The following is a 24,150-nucleotide window of genomic DNA, read 5'->3' as shown; positions in this document are numbered from 1 at the left end:
GCTGCTTGCCATGCAGTAACTGGGCCCAACCTTCTGCTATTTCGTGTGCAGATATATGCTTGTGGTATATATGTATGCATGTATACATGTGCACATTATATATTAGGAGGGAGGTTAGAGGTCAAATCTGGATGTCTTGTTTTCCACATTAATTTTTGGGACAGGGTCTCTCACTGAACGTAAAGCTTTATCAATTTGGCTAGGCTTGCTAGTCAATGTGCCCCAAAGATCTGCCTGTCTTCGCTCCTACAATTGCTGGGATTACACATATGTGACACATATGTAAACTCAGGTCCTCACATTTACACAACAGGCACCTTACTAAAGCCATCACACTAGACCCCACTCCTTGAGATAGGGTCTTACTTTGTAGGTTAGGCTGTCCTGGAACTCACTATATAGCCAAGGGTAACTTCAAACTCTGTGTAGCCAAGGCTACCCTTAGACCTGGAATGGTCCCACTACCTCATCCTAACTACTGGGATTTACAGCATGAACCACCATGAAGGGCTCCTGCAATTTTGAACTTGTCCTGACCTCTGGTCTGTGTGTAAGGTGGCCCAAATAAAACCTGAAGTCCTCTATACTGTGCTGAGGGTTCAGAAGTGGACCTTTTACAGTCTGTCTGCCCACAGAGGCTGGTTGCCATTCAGGGTCAGGAGTAGACCACAGACTGGGGCCCAGAGGTTCTGGGGTCAGCTGTAGAGAAATCTGGCTAGACTGTTTGTCTTGAAACTCACCAAGTAGGCTAGGCCAGCTGGCCGGTGAGCCCCAGAGATCTACTTGTCTCTGCCTCCCTAACACTGAGGTTACAAATATGCACCTGGCTATTTTGTGTGGTTTCTAGGCATTAAACCCAGGTCCTCATGCTTGCAAGGCACTTCACCAAATCAACTGAGCTACCCCAGCTCTAGTCAGACTTCTCAGCATTCTGTTAGCTTCAATGAACTGGAGCACCGCTCTGTGCCCTACTTAGACTTGCCCATCTCGTAATGTCCTGCATCCTAGACCCCACCCAACACTGTTCAGGGGCCAGAGGCCAAGCAGGTGATATTGTTCACCCTATGAGAAAGGGGTGGCTCAGGTCCCTGAGGTTCCCCCCTATAAAGCAGAGGTTGCACTGGCTCTCAGAGGCCTCTTGCCAGGGTAGCCTGGCCATTCGGATATATCTGCAGGTGAGCCAGGAGTGGAGGTGGAAGGTATCACCTTGTAGAAGTCCCTGCATCTCAGGAGGTTCCCGGGGAGGACCCAGGTGTGCAGAGTAGAAAGCCAGGCCTCATCAGGGAAGGGCCAGCCCAGATGTAGGGCAGGATGCGGGATTCTCAACCACCTTACCATCCACACACCAGAAGCATCTCAAACAGGAAATTCTTTATTGCAAAGATACAAAAGCAGTCACAGCAACATGTACAGCAATAAATTAGGTGGTGGCAATGAGACAGGGCACAGACGAGGGGTCAACAGTCTGTGATCTCTTCCCAATAATTTATAACATGGGGAGGAAGCAAAAAAATAAATATTGAAATGAAACTGCCACGTAGCAGGTGGCTGGGGACACCAAGCCTCTGCATGGTCAGTATGTGTCCCTGTCACCTTTTGAAAAAGTAAAGCTTGCTTTGAGAAGTCAGAGGAACAAGATTTTTATCTTAAATAAAAACATCTATATATTAAATTGTGAAAATGAAATTTCAGTGACATAGAGCCATGGGGCACTCTCACACCCTTCCCAGCCCCCTCCAGGCAGGTATCCTGCTCAGGTACTCCAGGTGGCATTGAAAGCCCCGTCTAGCCTGAAGGCCAACAGTATGGAGCCGCCACCCAGGAGTGGGCAGCAACCCACGGCCAGTGGTCACCTGCCTACCACTGTAGTTCACCCTAGAGACCACTCAATCAGTGACACCTGCTGGTGCAAGCTTCACCAGTGACCCAGCATGCCTAGCACCACCACAGAAAGACTGAGGAAGGCTGTTGGCACCCTGGGCCTCCATCCATGGCCAGTTCCCCGCCCCACTGTCCAACCTACTCTGCATTAATAAAAGATCTACAGTATCAAACTGGGAAAGAAAATTGTTATGAAAAATCTGTATGATAAAATGTGTATATAATTATATATATATATATATATCTTCTCTCTGTTTAAATATCCCATGGTCCTTATTGATATCCAATATGGATTACCTACCAAGGCTATGGTTCCAACAGTGCTTTCTAAGTGCCTGGCTTTGGCTTGGCCTGACCCTGACTCCCTGCCCACCCTACTCCTCAGGGTCTGGAGGACATAATTCCTTCAGGAAGAAAGCACAAGACGGCCGATGACCCAGAGCTCTATGAAAGAGGAATAGGCAGGTAACAACTGGGCACCAATGATGCAGAGCATCTGCACCTATAGTCTGCCCTGGGTCCCCGCTGACACCACAGGGGCGTGGCCACAAGGCCCTCCAGGTGCACCCTCTGTCCCTCCATACCATGCCCTTAGGTCTCTTCCACATCCCCTGGGCCTGGGCGGCCAGGACTCTACCCTGTCCTTCACCTCATTCCTGTTTTTTTCACAAGACACATCTTAACTGCCACTTCCATCATCCCGCAAACATCTCCCAGGCTTCACCTGCTCCCCTCCAGCCTCTCCTCTCTTCTAAGACCCGGAGAACCCGAGCCCCATTGTTTGCTGGCTCTGTGGACAGGGGACCCCTGCACCACAATGGGCAGCCTCCTTAGCTAACAGACCCCCCCCCCAGGGACATTCCAGGACATTCGTGCAACCCTCAGCATACATACTGGACAGGCTCTCCTGTGTGGCCACGTGGCCCAATAGCTTCCTGCCTTATCATACACACAGGAACACATGTACTAAGCCCTGTAGGTGGCTATATTGGGAACTGTTTCCCAGGACATGGACCTGGCTCTAAGGGCTAAAGTGACTTGTAGTGTCCTTCGCTAAGGACAAGGCCATACCCAGAAAGCGACAGTATGGTATGCATCCCAGTTGGAGGCCTTTAAGAGGATGGCACTGATGGTGCTGACAGACAGGCACCGGAGAAGTGGGAGACGAGTCCGCACTCCCTGCTACAGGGGCCTGGAGTTGTTCATCCTGGTGGCCCGCGTGGTTCTTGTCGACAACTAAGAACACACCCCTGGGAGAAGGAGACATGTGAGTAGGGGATGCTTGTGGCACTGGCTCATGAGAGCCTCCCTTTTATCCTGCATCTGCCTGTTCCTGCTATCCTTGCCTCCAGCCCCGCGGGGTCCACAGTGGGCAAGTGGACATGTGGAATCTGTGCCAGGGAGCCCGGGATAGGCGTGAGGGCTGTGCCACTGCCCGCGCCCTGCCCGGCCCCGACAGGCACTAGGAGGCAGCTGAGAAGGGCACAGAGGTGGAGGACAGCTCGGCGGATTTGACGATGGTGATGACGCTGGTGGTGGCCACCTTGGTGGGTGTGACAGGCCCTCTGGCCACTGTGCGCGCGAAGGTCTGCAGGGCCTCGTACTTGGAGCGCAGGGCATCCAGCTCCAGCCGCATGCTGCTGTTCTCCCGGGCCAGCTTCTCTACTTCCTGCTGCAACTCTACACGCTGCCGCTCCAGCTCCTCCTTCTGTGTCACACGCTTGATGCGACAGCTGGCTGCGTAGCCGCGGTTCTTGAGTGTGCGCCGCCGCTGCTTCAGCCGAGTCACCTCCTCCTTGGTGAGCCCCCGCAGGTGCTGGTTCAGCTCCCGCACCGACATGGACACCAGCTCATCATCACTAAGCACGGGGGCGTTCTCGCCCGCCTCCTTCTTAACCTAAGGAGCCATATGAGCAAGAATCAGCAGGGGACACAGGGTCCATGGGGCTGGCACACAGTCACCAAAGCCTGGGATCTGGTCCAACAGTGTACTTCACCTGCCCTGTGCTCCTATTCTACATCAAGGTGGCAGCATGGGACTCCAAGACTATGCCCATGGCAGGGTGCTACAAACAGCCCCGTGGCTATTGCTATGAACTCTCTTTGAACAGGGAGGACCTGACAGCCTCGGGAAGTAAGGTCTTGGTCAACTGCTTTGTAGACACACAAGGGGCTGGCACATTCCCCTCAGATGCTCTGGCCAAGTGCTTCTAGGTAAGGGACAGGAATGATAGTGTCCTTGCCCTTCCCTGACATCTATCCACTGGTGCAAAGCCTGAATCTGGCTGGTCAGGGCTCACTCAAGGGAGCCCAGCACACAGCGCTCAGGAGCCCATGAGGCAAGAAAGCTTGACTTAGAAGCACCTTTGGTGACAGAGGTTGAGAAGGCCCAGAAAGTAGTAAGGGCCTGAGCTGACAGAAGGGACACCAGCTCACCTGAGGATACCAGTCTGCCCACCTGGCACTGGGGGACAAGCTTGGGCAGAGGAAGGGCCTGTGGATGCAGCCCCAGGTGGCTAGGATCTCCACAGCACCTGCCTCACCAAGCCCTCCACCTGTAAGCCACTTCCCTGGTCGTCAAGGCCAGGCTCTTCTGGACCACTGTCCCACTCTCCTTCTGGGATCCTTCTCCAATTCCTGAGGACAAAGCTGACCTCATTTTCAAGGGGCAGTGCTGTGAAAGTGGGGCTGTCAGGGTAGGATGAGTCTTCCCTGTGCCATGCCAGGACAGTGCCAGTCACAGCCCATGCTGGCCCAGTCCACCTTACCTTCAATGCCTTGTTCGGCTTGGGATTAGTCGTCATAACCCGGGCCCTGTCACCAGGACGGAACCACCAGGAAATCGTAGCTGTAAAGACACAGAAACAGCATGGATTAGGACCTAGCAGGCTAAGGACATTGCCTCTGAGTAACAATAGGTGGAAACGGTTCTGCTCTCAACAACCCGAACCAATAACAATAAAACCTTAGTTCAAAAAACAAAGTGAATGCACATGTCTGGCCAGCAACTCTACAACATGTTTCAGAACAAACCCAATTCAATTACAAAGTAACATGTCTCCCACCCAGTTCACAAGGACTTAGGACAGTAGTTCTCAACCTTCCTAATGCTGCGACCCTTTAATATAGTTCTTCATGTTATTTTCATTGCTACTTCATATCTGTAATTTTGCTACTGCTGTGCTGTGAATCATAATATCTATGTTTTCTGATGGCCTTAGGTAAGCCCTGTTCAACTCCCAAAGGGGTTGTGACCCACAGGTTGAGAACCACTGGCTTAAGCACTCTGGAGTGGGTATCCTGGCCAGTCTGTATCTGCCTAACAGACAAAAGTGAGACCCAACCACGCCTCATGCTCCAGCATCAGCCCCCAGAGCAGACAGGCCCCCTAGGTCAATGGGGGCTGCTGTCACATTCCCTATCCCAGTCCATGCTAAAGCCATCAGCACTGTGCAGTAACTGCTGGTCATGAGCAACCCCCCCTGAATTCAGACAAGATATTTACAGCCGTGGGATACCAGGTGCTGCATCTCAAGACCACAGGGACCTGCCAGCCACAGAGCCAGCTCTATAAGAGCAGCATTCAGCTCTGAAAGAGGGCCTTGGGACACTGTCCCTTAGCAAGAGCTCCTAGTGGCTCACCAGAAGGCAAGCCCTTTCCTAAAACCTCACTCACCCCAAAGATACATGGGGTACAGAACACCTGCCACTCCTCCCCAGCCCCGCCCTCCCGCAACCATGGGACACCTACCGCTGTGAAGGATACTGCAGCTGTGACATCACCACTCCTCCCAGGCCACCCCAGCCCCTACAGTGACCCCCAAAACCCCTATGGTTGGGGTGGGGGCAAATGGTGGGTAGCAGGTTCAGAGGATCCAGCCAGAGAGCTGCAGCCACCTGGCAGACCCATTGGGCTGTCTGGAGGACCTGTCCCAGTGGCCAGCCCCCTTGCCCGCCCTTCTCATTCTCCAGTCTGCATTGTGTCACACACCCTCATCATTCATGAAAAAGCCAGCCAAAGCATCCCAAGCATGATTCCCCTCTGATAGTTACCATGGCGACCTTGGGATGTAGCCAACCCCCCCATGGTCTCCATGGCAACAGAGAAGCCCAAAAGCATTCAGGACTTGTGGGTCAAGTCTGCAGAAAGACAACATGAGGTTCTCAGGCAGTAAACAAAACCATTCATTCCGTGACAACAGGGAAAGGGGCAAGAGGAACGGGGGGGGGGGTGGCCTTTGGTGGGATGCACCCCCACCTCTTCTATGTCAAACCCTGACAAAGATAGGCACAGAACATAAGGGACGTCAGGGAAACCACACAGTGTGGAGGACAGGCAATGTGTGATCTCCACTGTCCCCTCCCCCACAGACCTGGGGACCCTCAGGTGGCATCTCTCTACCCTGTGATCCCACCTCTGATGGGGTCCTGTTTCCCTTGCCCATCACCCTCACTGCCAGAAAGTCATCAGTGAGAGACAAGGTATTGACTCTGGCAATAGACACCCAGCACCCTGGTGACACCACTGGTCAGGCTCAGAGGCAATGGCCGTAGGCAGAGCAGGACAGGAGCAGAGTCAACCTAGAAGAGGCTCAGGTAAACCAGCATGCATCCTGATACAGTACCCATCTGGGTCCTGAGCTGGGACTAGAGCTGGTGGGGGTGATCTATTGGAGATAAGAGACCACAAGGGGACACGGGCAAAGTATGCATTTACAGATCACCTCCAGCTCCAGCTGGGTTACAGTGGCACTAGGGAAGTCACGGGCTTCCGCCACCCATTAGCAACTCTCAGGAGCCAGGCGCCTAGGAGCCCCGGGAGCCCTGAGAAAGTTTTCCGTAATGAGGGAGGAGGGGTTGGGCATCTCTTCCAACTTGCAACCCCAGCGTCAGTGACATAGCTATGTGGTGAGTCACAGGCTGTTTACAGAGCCGACTCACATTCCCACACAAGGACACCCCTCCCACCGCATGCTCACGGGCCCCAGGGGCCACTGCCAGCGGAAAAGGAAGGTGCTGGGGAAGAAAGGGGACTCAACTCAGACCCACGGGTGCTGAGAAACGCAGGCCAGGGCTCAGCCTGGGGCAGCAATCTTTCCACTCCCATGGGGACGGTGTGACACCCAGGTGGCCAGGATGGCGCAGGGCAGGGGCTTTCCCCCCAGGTGACACCATGAGAATCAACTGACCACGGAATGGAGGCCACCTGGCCAGCAGGAAGGGCCCCTCCCTGGCTCTCTCCAGGTACACCCACCACAGGGGCTTCTGCCGGGGTCTGCGTTCAGGGACCCGTCTTCAGACCTCAGCTGGCTTAAAGATGACACACACATGAAGCCAAGAGGCCATGGACAAATGCCAACCCCTCCGATGCTCAGGTCACTTCCTCAGAAAAAGAAGATGGGAGAGAGAGCCCCCGAGATGGCAGGTGATCCTGGCTGAGAGGTCCCCACTGAGGAGCCCTGGGGACACACTTATGTTTATCCCCGCTTACCCTGCCTCTGGAACCCTGTTCAGCAGGAGGTTTACAAGCTGAAGGCTGGCTTGGGCTGCAGAGTGTGTTCAAGGTCACCCTGGACAACTTAGTGAGACCCTGTCTCAAAAAGCAGGGAGAGGATGTAGCTCAGTGGCAGACTGTGTACCTAGGGTATGCACCCATCCACAGAACCATTAAAGAAAATCGAAGAACGTAAAGGGGTCCAGAAGGGAATGTGTTGTTTGGAGGTTTCCTGTAGTACTGGGAATAAACCCCAGGGCTTGGAGCACCACTGAGCCTTGCCCAGCACCAGAGAGCCCTGCGTTTGTGACAGAAGTTTATAATACAAATGTGATTTCAAAACATTGAGCCACGTGGTAGCTCACTCAGTCATCACAGCACTTAGAGCTCAAAGACAAAAAGGCTCATTGCAATTTCAAAGCCAGCCTGGAGTATATGGGAGATCCTGTTTCAATAATAATAATGATAATAATAAATAAAGCAGCCCCATCTGTCATCACAGCACTGGGGAGGAAGAGGAGGGATGATTCAAGGTCATCCTTGGTCTGACTGGGCCACTTGAGACCCTGTCTCTAAACAAAAACAAATCAACTACTCTTTTTTTTTTTTGGTTTTTCAAGACAGGGTTTCCTTGTGTAGCCCTGGCAGTACTGGAATTTGCTCTGTAGACCAGGCTGGCATTGAACTCAGAAATTCACCTGCCTCTGCCTCCCAGAGTGCTGGGATTGAAGACATGCTACCAGCCCAAAACCAAACTACTCTTAATGGCTGCCATGAGCCATGAGCTCTCTGGGGAGCCCTAAGACCTTGCTGAGCCTGGGGTTAGAGACTCAATGGCCACAGTCAAACCACACAGGACAACAGGCTGAGCCACAGGAACCCCCAGTACCTTACCACCACCCCCATTCATTCCTGTCACCTGTAATTTGAAAAGGCCATCATGGGATTTAACAGTAAGAGTCAAGACAGGGGTCCTGGGTGACAGTTCTAAGTCATCAATCCAAGCTGGACACATGGAGCCAAGAAGATCTGTCCTTGATCCTCTGGTGAATACAGTCAGCCAGCAGGGTACAGGGTGGCCAGTCCTTCTATTTCAAGATAGACTGGGGTGGAAGCAAGGCCCTGCACATAAAGAGGGAGGCATACTGCAGAGCGTGGGAATCCAGCCTGGGCACTCAGAGATAGCAGATAGTCCATGTAGACTATAGTATAGTAGACTGTCCTTCTCAGAGAGTAAGCGAGCCAGGCATAGTATCTCCCATCCTACTTCTCTCACTTCTCCGTTAGCTGTCCCATAGCTCTGCACTGCCCTGACTACCCTACTGAGGGCATTTACAGTCTCGGACCTCCCTCCCTGCATGCCATCCTAGCACACAGCAAGAAGGACCATGTCCAGGTCTAAAGGAGAAACAGACAGGTAGCCATGGGGACCTTGTTCCAGGCCTATGGTGGATCAGAAAAGAAGGTACCACAGTCTCAAAGGGTCTCCACGTTCTCCAAGGTAATGTGAGCCTGGATAACCCATCTCACTCTCTGCTGCAACTGTGACACCAACCTGAGGGTTCTGGATGATGCCCCCTGTTCCACAGGGTGATATGATAGAAACTACAGCTCCTGCCCCTGGCTCCTGCGGCCCAGTCCAGCTGACAAGAATGTGTGCTCTTCAGGTTCCTGGTCTCTCAAAATGGGGAAACAGAGCAGGGAGCGTGGTGGATGAGGAGGAGGATAGGAGACCCATTTTGTCCAAGGGAACAGGTTCAAACCCCAGACAGCAAGGGCACTCTAACAGCTGTGAGCCACAGGACCTAAAGCCACTAAGGATGTGGCCACCTCTGCTTGGGAGCCTTTGACAAGTGTCCAGAGCCAAGCACCCTTTCTAGAACCCCAAGGGTACAAGGGGCTGACAATCACCAGCACACTGTGAGCACATGCTGCTGAACCACACCACAGCTAGTCAAATGAGCCTCCTCCCACTACAGACCACTAAGATAATACTGTGCTGTCCTCCCACAGAGCATAGCTGGGCACCTCCGCCCAGCTCTGGCTGGCCGCCCTCCATAAGCCACAACTGTCTGCCTAGCCTAGAGGACGTCTGGTCACCTTGCATTTGCAATCTCAGGAAGCTGTGTCATCCCAGCTACATCCAGAGGTGACTTAAGCAGCTTCCAGACTGACAAGCAGGCTGCATGGCACAGTCCCCTCAGCTGTGGCTGCCCTCCCTCTGCCTCTAACCCAGACATCCCCTCCCTGACCAGCTGAGTGGTCCTCGGCCTTCAGCCACCTTCTAACCTCCATGTTTCGCTGGCGATGTCCCTTGGGAACAGCTATGCCCATATTTGTGTATGTTGTACGTGTGTGCTGTCATTCCTCAGATGGTTTACCTTGTGTCTTGATCTATAAACCTTTAAAAATTACATTTATTTGCTGAGGCTCAGTAATGTATACCTTTAATCCTAGCATTTGGGTACCAGAGGCAGGTGGATCTGGGGGGGGGGGTGCGTGCACATGTGTGTGTGCTGTCATGAGCGTGTGTATGTATATGTGTATACTTGCCAAAGTGTGTGTAAAGGTCAAAGGATAATTTGAAGCAGTCAGTTCTTTCCTTCCACGACGTAGGTCTTGGGGACTGAACTCAGGTCATCGGGCTCCATGACAAGCACCTTTACCCCCTGAGCCATCTCACTAGCCACGCCTCACTTTTTGAAACAGGGTCTCTCAGTGGCCTGGAACTAGCCACTAAGGCTAGGCTAGCGGACCAGCCGATGATCCTCCTAGCTCTACTTCCCCAACACTAGGATAACAGAGTGTGTGACCACACCTAACATCTTTACATGGGCTCAAGCAAGCACTTTATCGACTGAGTTATCTCTCCAGACCTGTTAGTTTGTTTAAGACAGGGTCCATATAGGCCAGGCTAGCCTGGAACGGACCTTCTCCTGCCTCCACCTTCCAAGTGCTGGAATTACAGAACCAGCTCTTAACCTCAGCCCCAAGGTCTCCTGCCCAGCCCCAAGCATAGTTCAGCTTCTCTCCCTGGCACAACAGATCCCCAACTCTGATCTTGGTGCCTCAAACTTAGTCCTACAGATAACATAGGTCTTGGAGTTCCCTTCTGAACTTCCTGCTCTGGGCTTCCTTCTCTGGCTGATGAGTCCTCTGGGCTGTGGTGAATGAGGGGTCTCTACACTACCTCAACTTCCACTTCCCCCAGAAAGCCCTCCTAACTGCTCTCTTTGGGGAGTCAGACCTAGAGTTGGTTCTAGAATTTTCTTTCAGTAGCTTTGCTGCACAATGAGCCCCTGTCAAGCAGAGAACATGTGTTACTGACACCAGCTCCCTCAGGGTATCAAGGCACTAAAAAAGGTCTGTGTTAGAGGCAGAACCAGGGATTCAGACAGGGAAGGAAGCCTAGGAGAGGGTGTGTGCCCTCTCCTTACCATACCAGATGGCCCCATGGAAGAACAGGCAGGTGTGTTACCAGGCATGGCAGCCCCTAGCCTCTCACCCTGACCTCTGACTTCAGGCCAGGCCATCAAACAAGCAATTTGGCTTTAGTCTCCTCCCCTATATCAGGCAGCTGGGAGCAAGATCACCAGGGCTCAGGTCTACCTCTGTGAAATTCTAGATTTTCAGATAACACTTTCAGTTTCCTGAAACTGCAGTTAAGAGGAAATATAACGCATGTGTGACTTATAAAAAGCAAAAGTAAATACGAAGCAACCAGGCATCTTCCTGGAGCGGGGGACAGGGAGGGTGGGGCGGGAGAATGAGTCACTGTTTATAGCTCCCGAGATCGGCCACACAGAGAATTCTCCCAGCTGGCCTGATTTCCATTTCCCGTGTGGACTAGACCCGAGATCCAGAAAGTCCACTCCAAGAAACCTTTAGACTCGGAACAGCCAGGGCAGCAACAGACACAACTTCTTGGTCTAGACTGCGATCAAGAGTTGCCAGAGACAGTAAACAAACCCTGGAGCCCGCAGAGTCCAGGATTGAAAACTGAGGGTCCCTGAGATAGAGTGACCCGGAAAGTCTCACCAGAAGCTTCAGGGTGCTAGAGAAAGGGCTGGGACACAGAAAGAGCCAACTGTCGGGGAAACATGGCCTCCAGGGACCCTCTGTCCAACTCCCATTTTTAGCAACTACCTGGAAAGTACACAGCCCTGAAATTGGAACTCGGCCCTGCAAGCCCAGCTCAGTTCAAGAACAAGAGGGGAATGTACTCCAGAGAAGCCTGGCTTGATTTTTTTGCTCTAATAAATGTTTTATTTTGGAATCCCAAGAAGTTTAGTTTTAAGTTATAACATTGGACTTATATCCATTACCAAGGTCAAACTCATGACAGGAGAACCTGTTGATTTATCTGAGGAGCCAGGAAGGTTTTGTCATCAGTAGGGGTTGTCCACAGTGACACAGGCTGTAGGTATGCCCTGCCTAACTAACTTTCCTGACTCCATCCTCATGCTTAAATCCAGACCTTTTTGTTTTGATTTGGTTTTTTGGTGACAGAGTCTCACCCTGTAACCGAAGCTAGTCTTGAACTAGCCATGTAGACTCAGCTGACTTCAAACTCATTATCTTCCTGCCTCAGACTCCCGATTACAGGCATGGCCCCACCATAACATAACAGTTTTGGATCAATACCTTAAAAAAAAAAAAAAAGCTCCCTCGATCTAAAAACACCAGGCTGAAAATGCCAGCTTGAGGCATCACAGTACCCACGTGCAAGCCACCAGATGCTTTCCAAAACGTGGTTGTCACAGTAAGACCTCAGCAGCGCCAACCCCGGGGTCCCAGGGCTGTTCCTAGTGATTCCACAGAAAGGCATGCTCTGAACTAACTACCAGCTGGGGCATAAGCTGGCTTTTTGGGACTAGGGGCACCGGGCAAGAGAAAGGTGTCGGCCAGTCTGCGGATGAATTATTAAAGTGCATCTGTGTTGGCTGTAAGAGCTGTGTGAAAAGCAAGGCTCGGCACAACTTCACAAGAGAAACACGAGCACCATGCTGCCTGCCCTCCCAAACAATCGACTGCCTGTGAACAGGGCACGCTCTGGAAGGCTGGAGTGGCTGCCATCTCCGGGTTTAAGAATGCCAGAATGCAAAGGGACCTAATCCAGGAACCTAGGACCCACAAGGCTCTCTCCATCTGTGGTCTGCTAGATTTTGCTTCCGATTTCTCGTCGCACACTCTCAACACACCTATCCGCTCAGCCTACAAGGGGATCTCACACTTAAGAGTTTGAAGAGACCTTGGCCCCTGACCACACCTGAAGAAAGTGGCGGAAGCGATAGGCTGGCCAAGACGGTCACCTGCCTTGCTCCCCACCCACAGCTTCCACATCCGGCACCGCTGGCCGGTCAGCTGATTATAAAGGGACACCAGTTACCCAGGCCCTTACGGGATCGCTGCTTTGGGGGGGGGGTCCTACGCCGACGGAAGTGGCCAGGTGCGCAAGGCTCCCGGGAACCGCTCTCCCGCACGTGGCGGGTCCCGCGTGGGCCCTAAGCGAGGTCCCGCGTGGCACGTGCTCGAGGCCCAGGCTGGGCCCCACGGCCTTAGGAGTGCGGCGCCTTCAGGTGCACGAACTTGGGGTCCCCTACCCAGTCCCCGAAGCCCCTCACTTACCCGGGTCGCGCGCGGGGCCGGGCGCGGCGGCTCCTCGTGGACACGCACTCTTCACGCGCGCTTCTGTTCTTGCTCTCCCTGTAGTCGCCGCCTCCGCCTGCGCGCTCCGGACTCCACGCTCCGACTCCGCAAAGAACAACAAGTCCCCGCCGCCCGCCGCCCGCCGCCGGCTCCCCAGTACTGACACCGCTTCCGGGATCGCGCGTCGAAGCGCGTCACCGACCCGACCCGCCCCCGTGATGGCCACGCCCCTATCCGATCCCGCCTCTAGCTGCTCACGCCTCTTCACACACTAGAGCCATGCCCCCTATTGGCCACACCCATCTCTGCCCAGTCGCTGGCTCCACCTAGATCCACGTGCTGTTGTCTCGATGCTGAATCCCGGTCCCTGTTCATCTCCAGCACGCCCGGTGCGGGGTCAGTGCGCCCTTCCCAAGGTGGGGGATGATAGGCGAGCGTGACACTCACCCGGGGTGTCTGCGCCCCACGTTTCTCAGACTTTTCAGCCTGGGCACCATGTCTCTATACCACCCACTGTCGTCTGTGCTACCCACTGTGGTCCTGAGACTGCGACTGCAGGTCCTCCCGGGGCCTTGGCAGACGGGATGGAAACCAGTTGGGCGTTGACCATGTTCTGGACGTAATACCAATTCCAGTTGAAGGAAGCAGAGGGAGCTGGGCGCTGCGATGTGGGTTAGTCACACCACATAGTCTGCAGGGTAGGTGTACCCTACAAAGAGGGAAGGAGTACCTAGCCTCCTCTTCTGACCCACACCCTCACCTTTTGACTTGTCTGGGACAGATAGCATAGGGTCTTAATTAAGTATGCAGCTCAGACTGGCTGGGACGCTTATAAAACTTTAAAATATTTACTTACTTACATGTGTGTATGTATGTGAACTGGTATGTACATGCTATCTCGCATATGTGGAAGTCTGAGGGTGACTTTAGGGAGTCAGTTCTTTATTTACCATATGGGTTCCAGAGAGTGAACTCAGGTCGTCAGCCGTGGCAGCAGGTACCCTTACCCACTGAGCCGTCTCACTGGCATTGGCCTGGAGCTCTTGATCCTCCTGCCTCCACGTCCTGAGTGCTAGGGTCCCAAGCATGCAACACCATGCCCACCTTCATTTCTCATTTAGTAAGCAATGAATGGGGAGCCATTTCTCTCCGATGTGGGAATATGCTGACATATGACTCTCCTCCTTAGGCCTCGGTGGAGAACAAGAACACTGTCCCACACGAAGCCCCCTTTACTCCAGCCTAATGCAGTAGTCTGAGTCCTAGACCAAGTGTGTGCCCAGATGTCCTCAGATGGGAGACGTCCTCCCTCTTCCTGTCTCAAAGGAAGGACGGAGTTGGAGGGTGATGGTCCTGCCACCCTTGGATGGGAGGCAATGCCCAGAATGCATTTTAACATTCTTCTTTCAGACCTAAATGATGCCCAGGACTGAGAACCCGGTGAACAGGAGGCACCTCTCCTCCCCAGCCCTAGCAACAGTGACCAAGGCTCTCAAGCCCGAACACCGAGCCTTCCCAGGACTTTTTGAAGTGAGTCTTGAGGCACTCTGTTTTTGTTTTTGTCTTTGTTTTTGTTTTGTTTTGTTTTGGTTTGGTTTTTGGTTTTTCGAGACAGGGTTTCTCTGTATTGTTTTGGAGGCTGTCCTGGAACTCACTCTGTAGACCAGGCTGTCCTCGAACTCACAGAGATCCGCCTGCCTCTGCCTCCCAAGTGCTGGGATTAAAGGCGTGCGCCACCAACGCACGGCCTTGAGGCACTCTGGACATATGTTGGGACAATGTGAGTAAGTACCTGGAAGCCCTTGGCTTTCTGTATGGTCAGTTCATGCTGTAGCCCAGTATGCTGCTGACACCATGACCACTTACAAGGGGTCCAATCTAGTCTTCCGTCTAAGTATTCTTCCAGCACTGACCACAAGGGGGAGCCATCCAAGTCTGTCAGTGCCAGGTAAGACCTGCCTACAACAGCAGTGACAGCAAGGCCTATCTCAAGATTTGGAGGATGCTTTCCTTCATCCTCACCAGTGCTCCCACAATCCCATGCACAGCAGGACCCATTCCAGTTGGTCCTCTCTGAAGGACTCTCTCCCTGAGGTGAGATGGTTTTGGTACCATTTATCTGGCTCCATGAATCTATTCTCGTGGAGATTTTGTTAGGCTATCTTATGCTACTTAGTTCCCTCAAAGCAAGAGATCCAGAAAACACAGGCATGGTGGTGACTCCCACCTTTAATCCCAGCATTGGGAAGGCAGAGGCAGAAGTGAATCTCTGTGAGTTCGGTGCTAAACCTTGTTTATATAGCGAGCTCCAGGACAGCCAGAGCTACATATAGAGACCCTGTCTCAAAAATAAAAACCCAGACAAACAGGGGCAGGGCAAACATGAGGATTTGAGTTTGGTCCAAAAACCCAAATAAAAAGATATGGTACTGGAGAGATGGCTCAATGGTTAAGAGCATTTGCTTTTTTTTGTTTGTTTGTTTTGCAAAAGAGGCAACTTCAGTTTCCAAGACTCACACGGCCACTCTTAACTGCCGGTAACTTCAGTTCCAAGGAATTACACACCCTTTTCTGGCCTTTGAGGGCACCAGGCACGCATGTGGTACACAGACATAAATGAAAGCAAAACACCATATGCAAGCCGGGTGTTGGTGGCGCACGCCTTTAATCCCAGCACTCGGGAGGCAGAGGCAGGCGGATCTCTGTGAGTTTGAGGCCAACTTGGTCTACAAAACAATACAGAAAAACCCTGTCATGAAAAAAATATGCATTTAAATAAATAACAACAACTGTGGTGGTATACACGTGTTATGTTATTCCTGCACTGGAGGGGTGAGGTAGGCAAATTTCTGGAGCTCACTTGACAAACCAGTGAGAGGCCCTGTCAGAAGAAACAAGGTGGGTAACACTAAGACACAATACCTGAGCTTTCCCTCTGGTCTCAACATGCTGGAGTACATACACACAGAGACAGACAGACAGACAGACAGACAGACAGACAGACAGACAGAGAGAGAGTCACAGCCCGCTGTGGTGGTGCACACCTGTAATGCCAACACCCGGAGGCTGATGCAGGAGGGCCATGAGTTTAACAATCTGATCTATATATCAAGACTTTGGAACTCTGGGTTCCCATCTCCACTCCCCAAAGCTGGGATTATGACCGAGTGCCCCACCCGACCCATTTCCCATGGGTTGAGTTGCTGAGTGGCTGTGGAGACTGGTGGCCATGGCTTGGCTTGCCCAGGTAAATGCTCCCTTTTATGATGGCTTTTATGGCAGAGGTGATGTTGGTTACACCCTGGTAATTTGTCCCTTGTTGCGCTGGGAAGGGTCCTGTAACCACCAGTGCCTGAGGCTAAAACAAGACAAGCCCCTTCATGCCAGACTGGTCCTTTGGGGAGGAAAATCCACCCTCATAGGGATGCTGGGCATCCTGGGGAGTGAAACCCACCCTCATAGGAGGCTGGGCATCCTGGAGAGTGAAATTCACCTTCATGGTAAGATTGGGCATCATGGGAAGGAAAATCCACCTTCATAGGGAGGCTGGGTATCCTAAGAGGATTAAGTGCACCCCTACCCTCCTCCAGAGAGCAGGAAATGGGAAGAACTCAGACAGACCTGGCAAAGCTGGAAAAGGGGAGGTAAACTGAGGCTAGCAACAGAGACCATTAATCAATAAGGCTGCAGACAGCAGTGGGCTAGCACCAGCCCAATAGGAAAGGGTAGCAGTTCTATTGACTTTGGTGACCCTAAAACTCCTTTCCCATGAGCTCAGACCCCCTGAAAAAAGAGACTAGATCCTTGGAGAGGCCAGACTCCAGGGTGTTCTCTGGCATCCCCTTAGACATTGGAGCATGGCCCCTCCCAGTGCTGATAGGGCAGAGTCTGCTGCCTCGGCCGTGAGATGGATGTCATGGCAGGTGAAAGTTCATGCCAGTGCAATGACTGCCTCCTGTTCTAATGAGGAATGTAGTGTTTAGCCAGGACTGCTCCTTCATCTTCCTGGGGGGTGAATCAAAGAGTGGACAAATGGAGACTGAGCAGACACAGCTCACTTGTCTAGCCACAGCTATGCCCTCAGGGGTGTTTCTCTGAGTCCAGTCTCTCCCAGAAGAGTAGGGGTGCTGAGCTCCCATCCCGGCATTACCTGAGGGCTCGGAGAATAGCTACAGGCATCTTACCCACGATGGCTTCTGGGGTAAGGAAGGTGGACTGGCTAGGGCTGCCAGAAGAGGGGTCTTAGTGCTGTATAGGAGAGAGGGGTGGGTAGAATTAGGTTTTCTAAAGCACCCTGGCTTTTGTCCCCATCTCTGTGCCCATGACCTCTTCTTTAAGATAACAGTCTTTCGACTTTCCTGTGATTCCACGTAATCCTTCTGCCTCAGCCTCCTGAGGGGCAGCCACTGCACCTATTGTATGGCAGCTTCCTTGGCTTTAAACCATTCCCTCCAGGAGACTCGTGGAGGCAAACAAAAGGCCACTGTGTCCAGGAAAGTGAAAATATGGAGCACTCTTGAAGACCCGTCCCCAGTTTTATAAAAGGAATAGCTGTCGGGTGAAGTAATGTGACAAGCTGACCTACAGAGAGGACAGATTCTCAGACTGTCGAGCTGCCTGTATGTCTTTCAGAGAGCTCCGGGGTTGCAGCTTTCCTGTGTTGTCTCCTTTGTTGGCGTGGACTTTTTGTGATGCAATCACTTTTGGGTATCCCTGCTCCACAAGTAACATCCCCTCCCCCCACATACACCCATACTCCCATTAGTAATGCCACAAAAAACTGATTAGCTTACCAATTTGGACTTTGGTGCGATCATTACTTTGTTCTGTTGTAGCGCTGGCCTGGAACTTCTGTGGAGCTAAGTATGACCTTGAACTCCTGATCCTCCTGTCTCTACCTCTGAGAGCTGGAAGTATGGGTGTGAGCCTTTCATCGTGTTTGGCTTATGTGGTACTAGAATGGATCCCAGAGTTTCATGCTTGCTAGGCAAGCACCCAGACCTGTTTTAGTTTCTTGTGACAAAGCCACCATCTCAGTGGCCAAAGTGGCCAAATTCATTCCTACAAGGACCCACATGTGGACCAACCCTCGTGAGTCACAGAGGAGATGGGCCAGAGGTGGTCACAATTATGAGAGCACACCCCTCCCCCTGGGTATCTTAGCAGTGTATCTGGAGTGGGGTACCTCTCAGGGAGGTACATTCCCACTACCTAGGAAGCCACCAGTGCTGCTCACTCTGCGAAGCGTCAAAGATCTAGAGAGTTCTATAGTAGATTTCATCTAGGGGTGATTGGAGACACTGTGAGCAGGTGATTTCCCAGCCAGATCTTCCTGACCTCACGCACTCTATGTAGCCTAGGATAGCCATGAACTTCTGATCCTCCTGCCGCCACCTCCCAAACTCTGGGATTACAGGTGTGGGCCACCATCCTAGGTTTATGCAGTGCTGGGAATGGTACCCAGAGCCCTGTGTATGCTAGGCAAGCACTCTACTGCCTGGGCTATGCCCCCAGCCCCAGTCCTTTTTCTGGAGACAGAATCCTGCCTCGGCTTCCTGTATGCTGGGTTGCCAGAGATGCCTCTCCAATGTCCACCATTCCTAACCCGACTCTAGTCCAGCTCCTCTAAACTCTTCTGCTTGACTTGACTTTGGAGTGCTGTGTTGATCTCTGCATGGTCCAGTTTGGCAGGAATCCCTCCCACAGCCTTCCATGGTCTAAATGTTGGTGCTTTCCAGCTTCCAGAGACACATGTTGAGACCTGAACTTCTGTTTGTCCTTGTGGCGTGGCCTTGGAGTTATTAGGAATGGAAAGAGGCTGTGCTCATTGTGATAGGCCAGGCCTGTTATTCCAGCAAGGGGACCTGAATTAGTTCGGGTTCCCTAGAGGAACAGAGCTTATAGAATAATATGAGATGGGGGAAGGGATGTTTCCATGTCCTTTATGTAGGCTGCTAGCAGAAGGCGTGGTCCAGATTAGAGGTGTGTCTTCCCACCTCAAAGATCTGCACTAGAAGTGGATCTTGCCTGGCGGATCAGTGGTGGCACATGCCTTTAGTCCCAGAACTCTAGAGGCAGAGGCAGAAGGATCTGAGTTCGAGACCAGCCTGGTCTACAGACTGAGTTCCAGGACAGCCAGGGCTACAGAGAGGAAAATCTGTCTCAAACCCCTCCCTGAAAAAAAGTGGGTCTTCCCACTTCTAATGATTTAATTAAGAAAAAAAATTCCGGGGCTGGAGAGATGGCTCAGCAGTTAAGAGCACTGGCTGTTCTTACAGAGGACCCAGGTTCAATTCCCAGCACCCACATGGCAGCTCACAACTGTCTGTAACTATAATCCAATGCCTTTCCGAAGGCAAAACAGAACACCAATGCATATTAAAAATAAATTAAAAAGGCAAAACAAAAAAAGAAAAAATTCCTCACAGATGTGCCCAGTCATTTGGGTTTTAGGTAATTCCAGATGTAGTCAAGCTGACCACAAAGAATAGCTATCACAGGACCTGAATTTGAAGACAGCCTGGATTGCACAATGAGACCCGTCTCAAAAGAGAAATGAGGTGGCTAGTGAGATGGATCAACCAGTTAAAGTACTTGCCACACAAGCCTGACAACCCTGGAGTCCACATGAAAAGATGGATGTGGTGGTGCACTTTTTTTTTAAAGATTTATTTATTATATATACAGTGTTCTGCCTGCATGTATCCCAGCAAGCCAGAAGAGGGCACCAGATCTTGTTACAGATGGTTGTGAGCCACCTTGTGGCTGCTGGGCATTGCAAACCCGAGAGTACCAGGCTCGGAGCTTTTGGGTAATGCCCCTATCCATTGCTTCCCATCTTTTCGTAGGAATGCTGGGATTAAAAATGTGTACCACCTAGGGGATGGAGAGATGGCCCAGGGGTTAACTCAGGACCTCTGGAAGAGCAGACAGGGCTCTTACCCCTGGGCCATCTCTCCATCCCCTAGGTGGTACACATTTTTAATCCCAGCATTCCTATGAAAAGATGGGAAGCAATGGACAGGGGCTTTACCCAAAAGCTCCTAGCCTGGTACTCTCGGGTTTGCAATGCTGCAGAAACAACAAGAAGACATTGCTGGGACAGGGTGGAAACTGAGAACTGACTCTCAAAGCTGTCCTCTGACCTCCACCACACATGCATGCCGGTAGGTGCGCTCTCTCTCTCTCTCTCTCTCTCTCTCTCTCTCTCTCTCTCTCTCTCTCTCTCTCTCTCTCTCTCTCTCTCTCTCTCTCTCTCCCTCTCCCTCTCTCCCTCTCCGTCCGTCCCTCCCTCTCTCCCTCCCTCCCTCTCTCTCCCTCTCTCCCTCCCTCCCTCCCTCCCCTCCCCTCTCACACACACATACACACACACTAATAATTTTTTAAGAAGAAAAAGAAAAGAGGGCTGGAGAGATAGTTCTATTGGTCCCGAATTCAGTGTTTTATACTCACACACACAGAAAAACACAGGCATGGTGACTTGCGCTTGTAATCCCAGGACTGGGAAAGCAGAGACAGGCAGATCCTTGTGGTTCACTGGCCAGCCCGCCTAGTGAATGAGTGAGTTCCTGGCTAGTGAAAGACCCTGTTTTTCACAAAGAAGATGGGAGCTGGAGAGATGGCTCAAGAGTTAAGGATGTGTGCTGCTCTTGCAGAGGACCTGAGTTTAGTTTCTTCCTCCCTTCCTCCCTCCCTCCCTCCCTCCCTCCCTCCCTCCCTCCCTCCCTCCCTCCCTCCCTGCCTCCCTCCCTCTCTCCCTCCCTCCCTTCCTTCCTTCCTTTCTTCCCTTTCTTCTTTCTTTTTGCTTTTTGAGACAGGGTTTCTCTGTGAAACAATCCTGGCTGTCCTGCAACTCACTCTGTAGATCAGGCTGGTCTTGAATTCACAGAGATCTGCCTGCCTCTGCCTCCCGAGTGCTGGGGTTAAAGGTGTGCGCCATTACTACCTGACAAGGCAAACATCCTTTTTTTTAAGAATGCATGAGGCTGGAGAGATAGGTAAGTGGTTAAGAGCACTTGACTGTTCTTCCAGCAGGTGTGGGTGTAGTTTCCAGCAACCACATGGTGACTGACAACCATTTGTAATGGGATCAGACTTCTCTTTCTAGTGTGAATGAAGACAAAGCACTCATATACATACAATACATGAATAAATAAATATTTTAAGGTAGATGAAGCCAGAGGAATGACACTGAAGTTAATCTCCAGCCTCTACATTCATATGCACACACAAGCATATGTACACACACATACATGCACCTGCACACAGGAGCATGTACACATATATACACACGAGAACCAAAGAATGGTGTAGAGAAATGGCTTAGTAGGTGAGAAGTCTTGCTGCTCTTATAGAGGACCCAGGTTTGGTGCCCAGCACCTACAACTGTCTATAACTCCAGTTCCAGAAGATCTGATACGCTCTTCTGGTTTTTGAGAGCACCAGGCATACATGTGGTGCATCGACAGACATGCAGGTCAAGCACCCATATAGAAAATAAAATGAAATCTTAAAAATAAAAGAACAGAAAGGAAGCCTGATGCCTGGAGAGGGTGAGTTAAGATAGACACATGGTCAGGTGGGACCAAATGTCTCCCAGCTCTGGCCAGTCCTTCCCGCCCACCCATCCTGGAGAAAAAGACCTGTCACACATTCACTGTCATCCCAGGAGGCTCGAGGGGAGACCACTGACTACACCCCCGTTCCTGATTTCTTAGTTGTTTTCCCCCAGGCATTTGGGATCCAGGGCTGACAAATCAGTGCACAGGAGTCTCTTGAGGTCAGGAGGCCTAGAGGTGCCTCCCCTGCATGCTACCAGCGTCAATAACTCTTCCTGTCCCACTGTCCCTACCCGTGACCATGACGAAGATTCATTTCCTTGTGAGCTGCCTGGGCTATTTTCAGACAATTGTTGAAAAGCAGGTCTCGGTCCCTGCCTGGGCAAAGCTGCCTCTCTGGACTTCCTCTTGCCCAGGGCTGGATGCTAGCTGCCCAACAGGTCTCAGGTGTCAAGTGCAGGGACTGTTTGCTGGGCCATGGCTGCCTGGTCCCACTTCTACAGAAGTGCTCTACCGCTAAGCCACACACCCGAGCCCCTGACTGGGGGAATTCTAGGCAGGGGCTCTACCACTGAGCCACACTCCATAGCCTCCTCTAATTTTAAAATAATGAAGAATGGAGAATATATCCATCGTGTAACAAATACTTTACTCACTGAGCCATTTCTCTGTCCCAGCCCTTGGATCTTTGAGACAAGGTCCTGCTATGTAGCCAGACTGGTCCAGCACTCAAGATCTTCCTTCCTCAAGCCCTCAGTGCTGAGATTACAGGCATGCACCACCATGCCTGGGTCATGGGTCTCCTGAAGTTGTTGCTGCTGCTGCAACATTGCAGCAGGGAATTTAATTAGCCTACGCTGAGCCCTCTGTTAGGAACATTCTTCCTCAGAGGAAATCCTGAACACTTCCCTGAACTACAGATGGGCACCAAGCTGCTCTCGGGGACAAAGACATGTTACTGGCTTATGGCTCTGAGACCTAGTGAGCATGAGACTTTCTAGACAGAGAAGCTGAATTTAGTGGGCTGAGAGGCTGGGAAAGAAATCCCACATCCAAGGCATCTAGAGCATCCACCACTATGAAGCTTCTCCCCGGGCCTCTCAGCAACACCAGTGATAATCCATTTGACAGATCAGTAAACTGAGGCCAGAGATGAAACACGAATTTTTGGGCTGGTTTTGTGTCAATTTGACACAATTTAGTGTCATCAAAGAGGAAGAAGACCTAGTTGAGGAAATGCCTCCATGAGATCCAGCTGTAGGGCATTTTCTTAATTAGTTATCAGTGGGGGAGGGCCTAGACCATGGTGGATAGTGCCATCCCTGGGCTGGTGGTCCTGGGTTCTATAGGAAGGCGGGTTGAGCAAGTCAGTAAGCAACACTCCTCCATGGTCTGCTCATCAGCTCCTGTCCCCAAGTCCTGCCCGGCTTGAGTTCCCATCCTGACTTCCTTTGGTGATGAACAGAGATGTGGAAGTGTAAGCTGAGTAAGCCTTTTCCTCCCTAACTTGCATTTTGGCCATGTTGTTTTGTCACAGCAATAACAACTGTAGCCAAGACATGACATCATACTACACAGCCAGTAACCAATGGGCCTCTCTCCACAGCAGACTATCCTGTGCCTTGTCACTACCTTGCATGAGCTCCTGAAAGCCAAGTCCTCTCCTGGTTAAGTTAATGGCATTGGACATAGCCACAAGGAAACACCAGGGAGGAGGAAGCTCCAGGCAGCCTCCAGGTTAAGCCAACTGCCACCCTGGCCCCAGATGTCATTTGCTGCCAATAACTGGATGCCTGATTGTATTAGTCTCAGTTCTCTGGAGGAACAGAACTGAAAAACTGAGTCGATATACCTATATCTATATATTTATTCAATTTATAAATATATAGGGCTTTGTTATAATGGCTTACAGGCTGTGGTCCAGCTAGTCCAACAACTGCTGTCTAACAACTGAAGGTCCAAGAATCCAGTATTTGTTTAGTCCACGAGGCTGGATGTCTCAGCTAGTCTTCAGCAAACACTGAAATCCTGGAGAAGTAGGCTCTAATACCAGTGAAAGAACGGGCTCGCCAGCAAGAAAGAGAGCAAGCAGTCAAAGATCAAAAGCTTCCTGCTTCCCCGTCCTTTATATAGGCTGCCAACAGAAAGTGTGGCCCAGATTAAAGATGGATTTTCCCATCTCAGAAGATCTGGATTAAATCTATGTCTTCCAGTCTCAATAGATATGGATTAAGCCAGGCAGTGGTGGCACACGCCTTTAATCCCAGCACTCAGGAGGCAGAGGCAGGCAGATCTCTACATTCTAGGCCAGCCTGATCTACAAAGTGAGTTCCAGGACAACCGAGACTACACAAAGAAACCTTGTGTTTAAAGCCTGGGTTAAAAGTGGCTCTTCACACTTTGAATGACTTTATTAGGAAAAAAATTCCTCACTGGTGTACCCAAGCCACTAACTCGGGTTTTAGTTCATTCCAGATGCAGTCAAGTTGACAATCAAGGAGAGCCATCACACTGACCCAATGACCTGTGGCCGATAATAGGCTGATTGTTTCAAGGTGGCGTGGTGGC

At 51.5% G+C, this 24,150-nt stretch overlaps 1 protein-coding gene across 1 annotated transcript; it reads right to left on the bottom strand.

The window, feature by feature from the left end:
* Nucleotides 1–1,356: 1,356 nt before the first annotated feature.
* Nucleotides 1,357–13,198, bottom strand: Mafk (MAF bZIP transcription factor K). Its single transcript, XM_005079985.4, has 3 exons — nt 13,004–13,198; nt 4,650–4,729; nt 1,357–3,778 (listed from the first exon to the last, which is right to left on the bottom strand). Exons 2-3 carry the CDS (start codon nt 4,683–4,685, stop codon nt 3,344–3,346), a joined length of 471 nt encoding a protein of 156 aa, XP_005080042.1. The 5' UTR covers nt 4,686–4,729; nt 13,004–13,198; the 3' UTR covers nt 1,357–3,343.
* Between the last annotated feature and the right edge of the window lie 10,952 nt (nt 13,199–24,150).

This window comes from Mesocricetus auratus, unplaced genomic scaffold (genome assembly GCF_017639785.1).
Source record: "Mesocricetus auratus isolate SY011 unplaced genomic scaffold, BCM_Maur_2.0 Super-Scaffold_100008, whole genome shotgun sequence".
NCBI classification, from domain to species: Eukaryota; Metazoa; Chordata; class Mammalia; order Rodentia; family Cricetidae; genus Mesocricetus; species Mesocricetus auratus.
The sequence above is the reverse complement of the archived record's forward strand: the minus strand, read 5'-3'. Positions and strand labels throughout refer to the sequence as shown.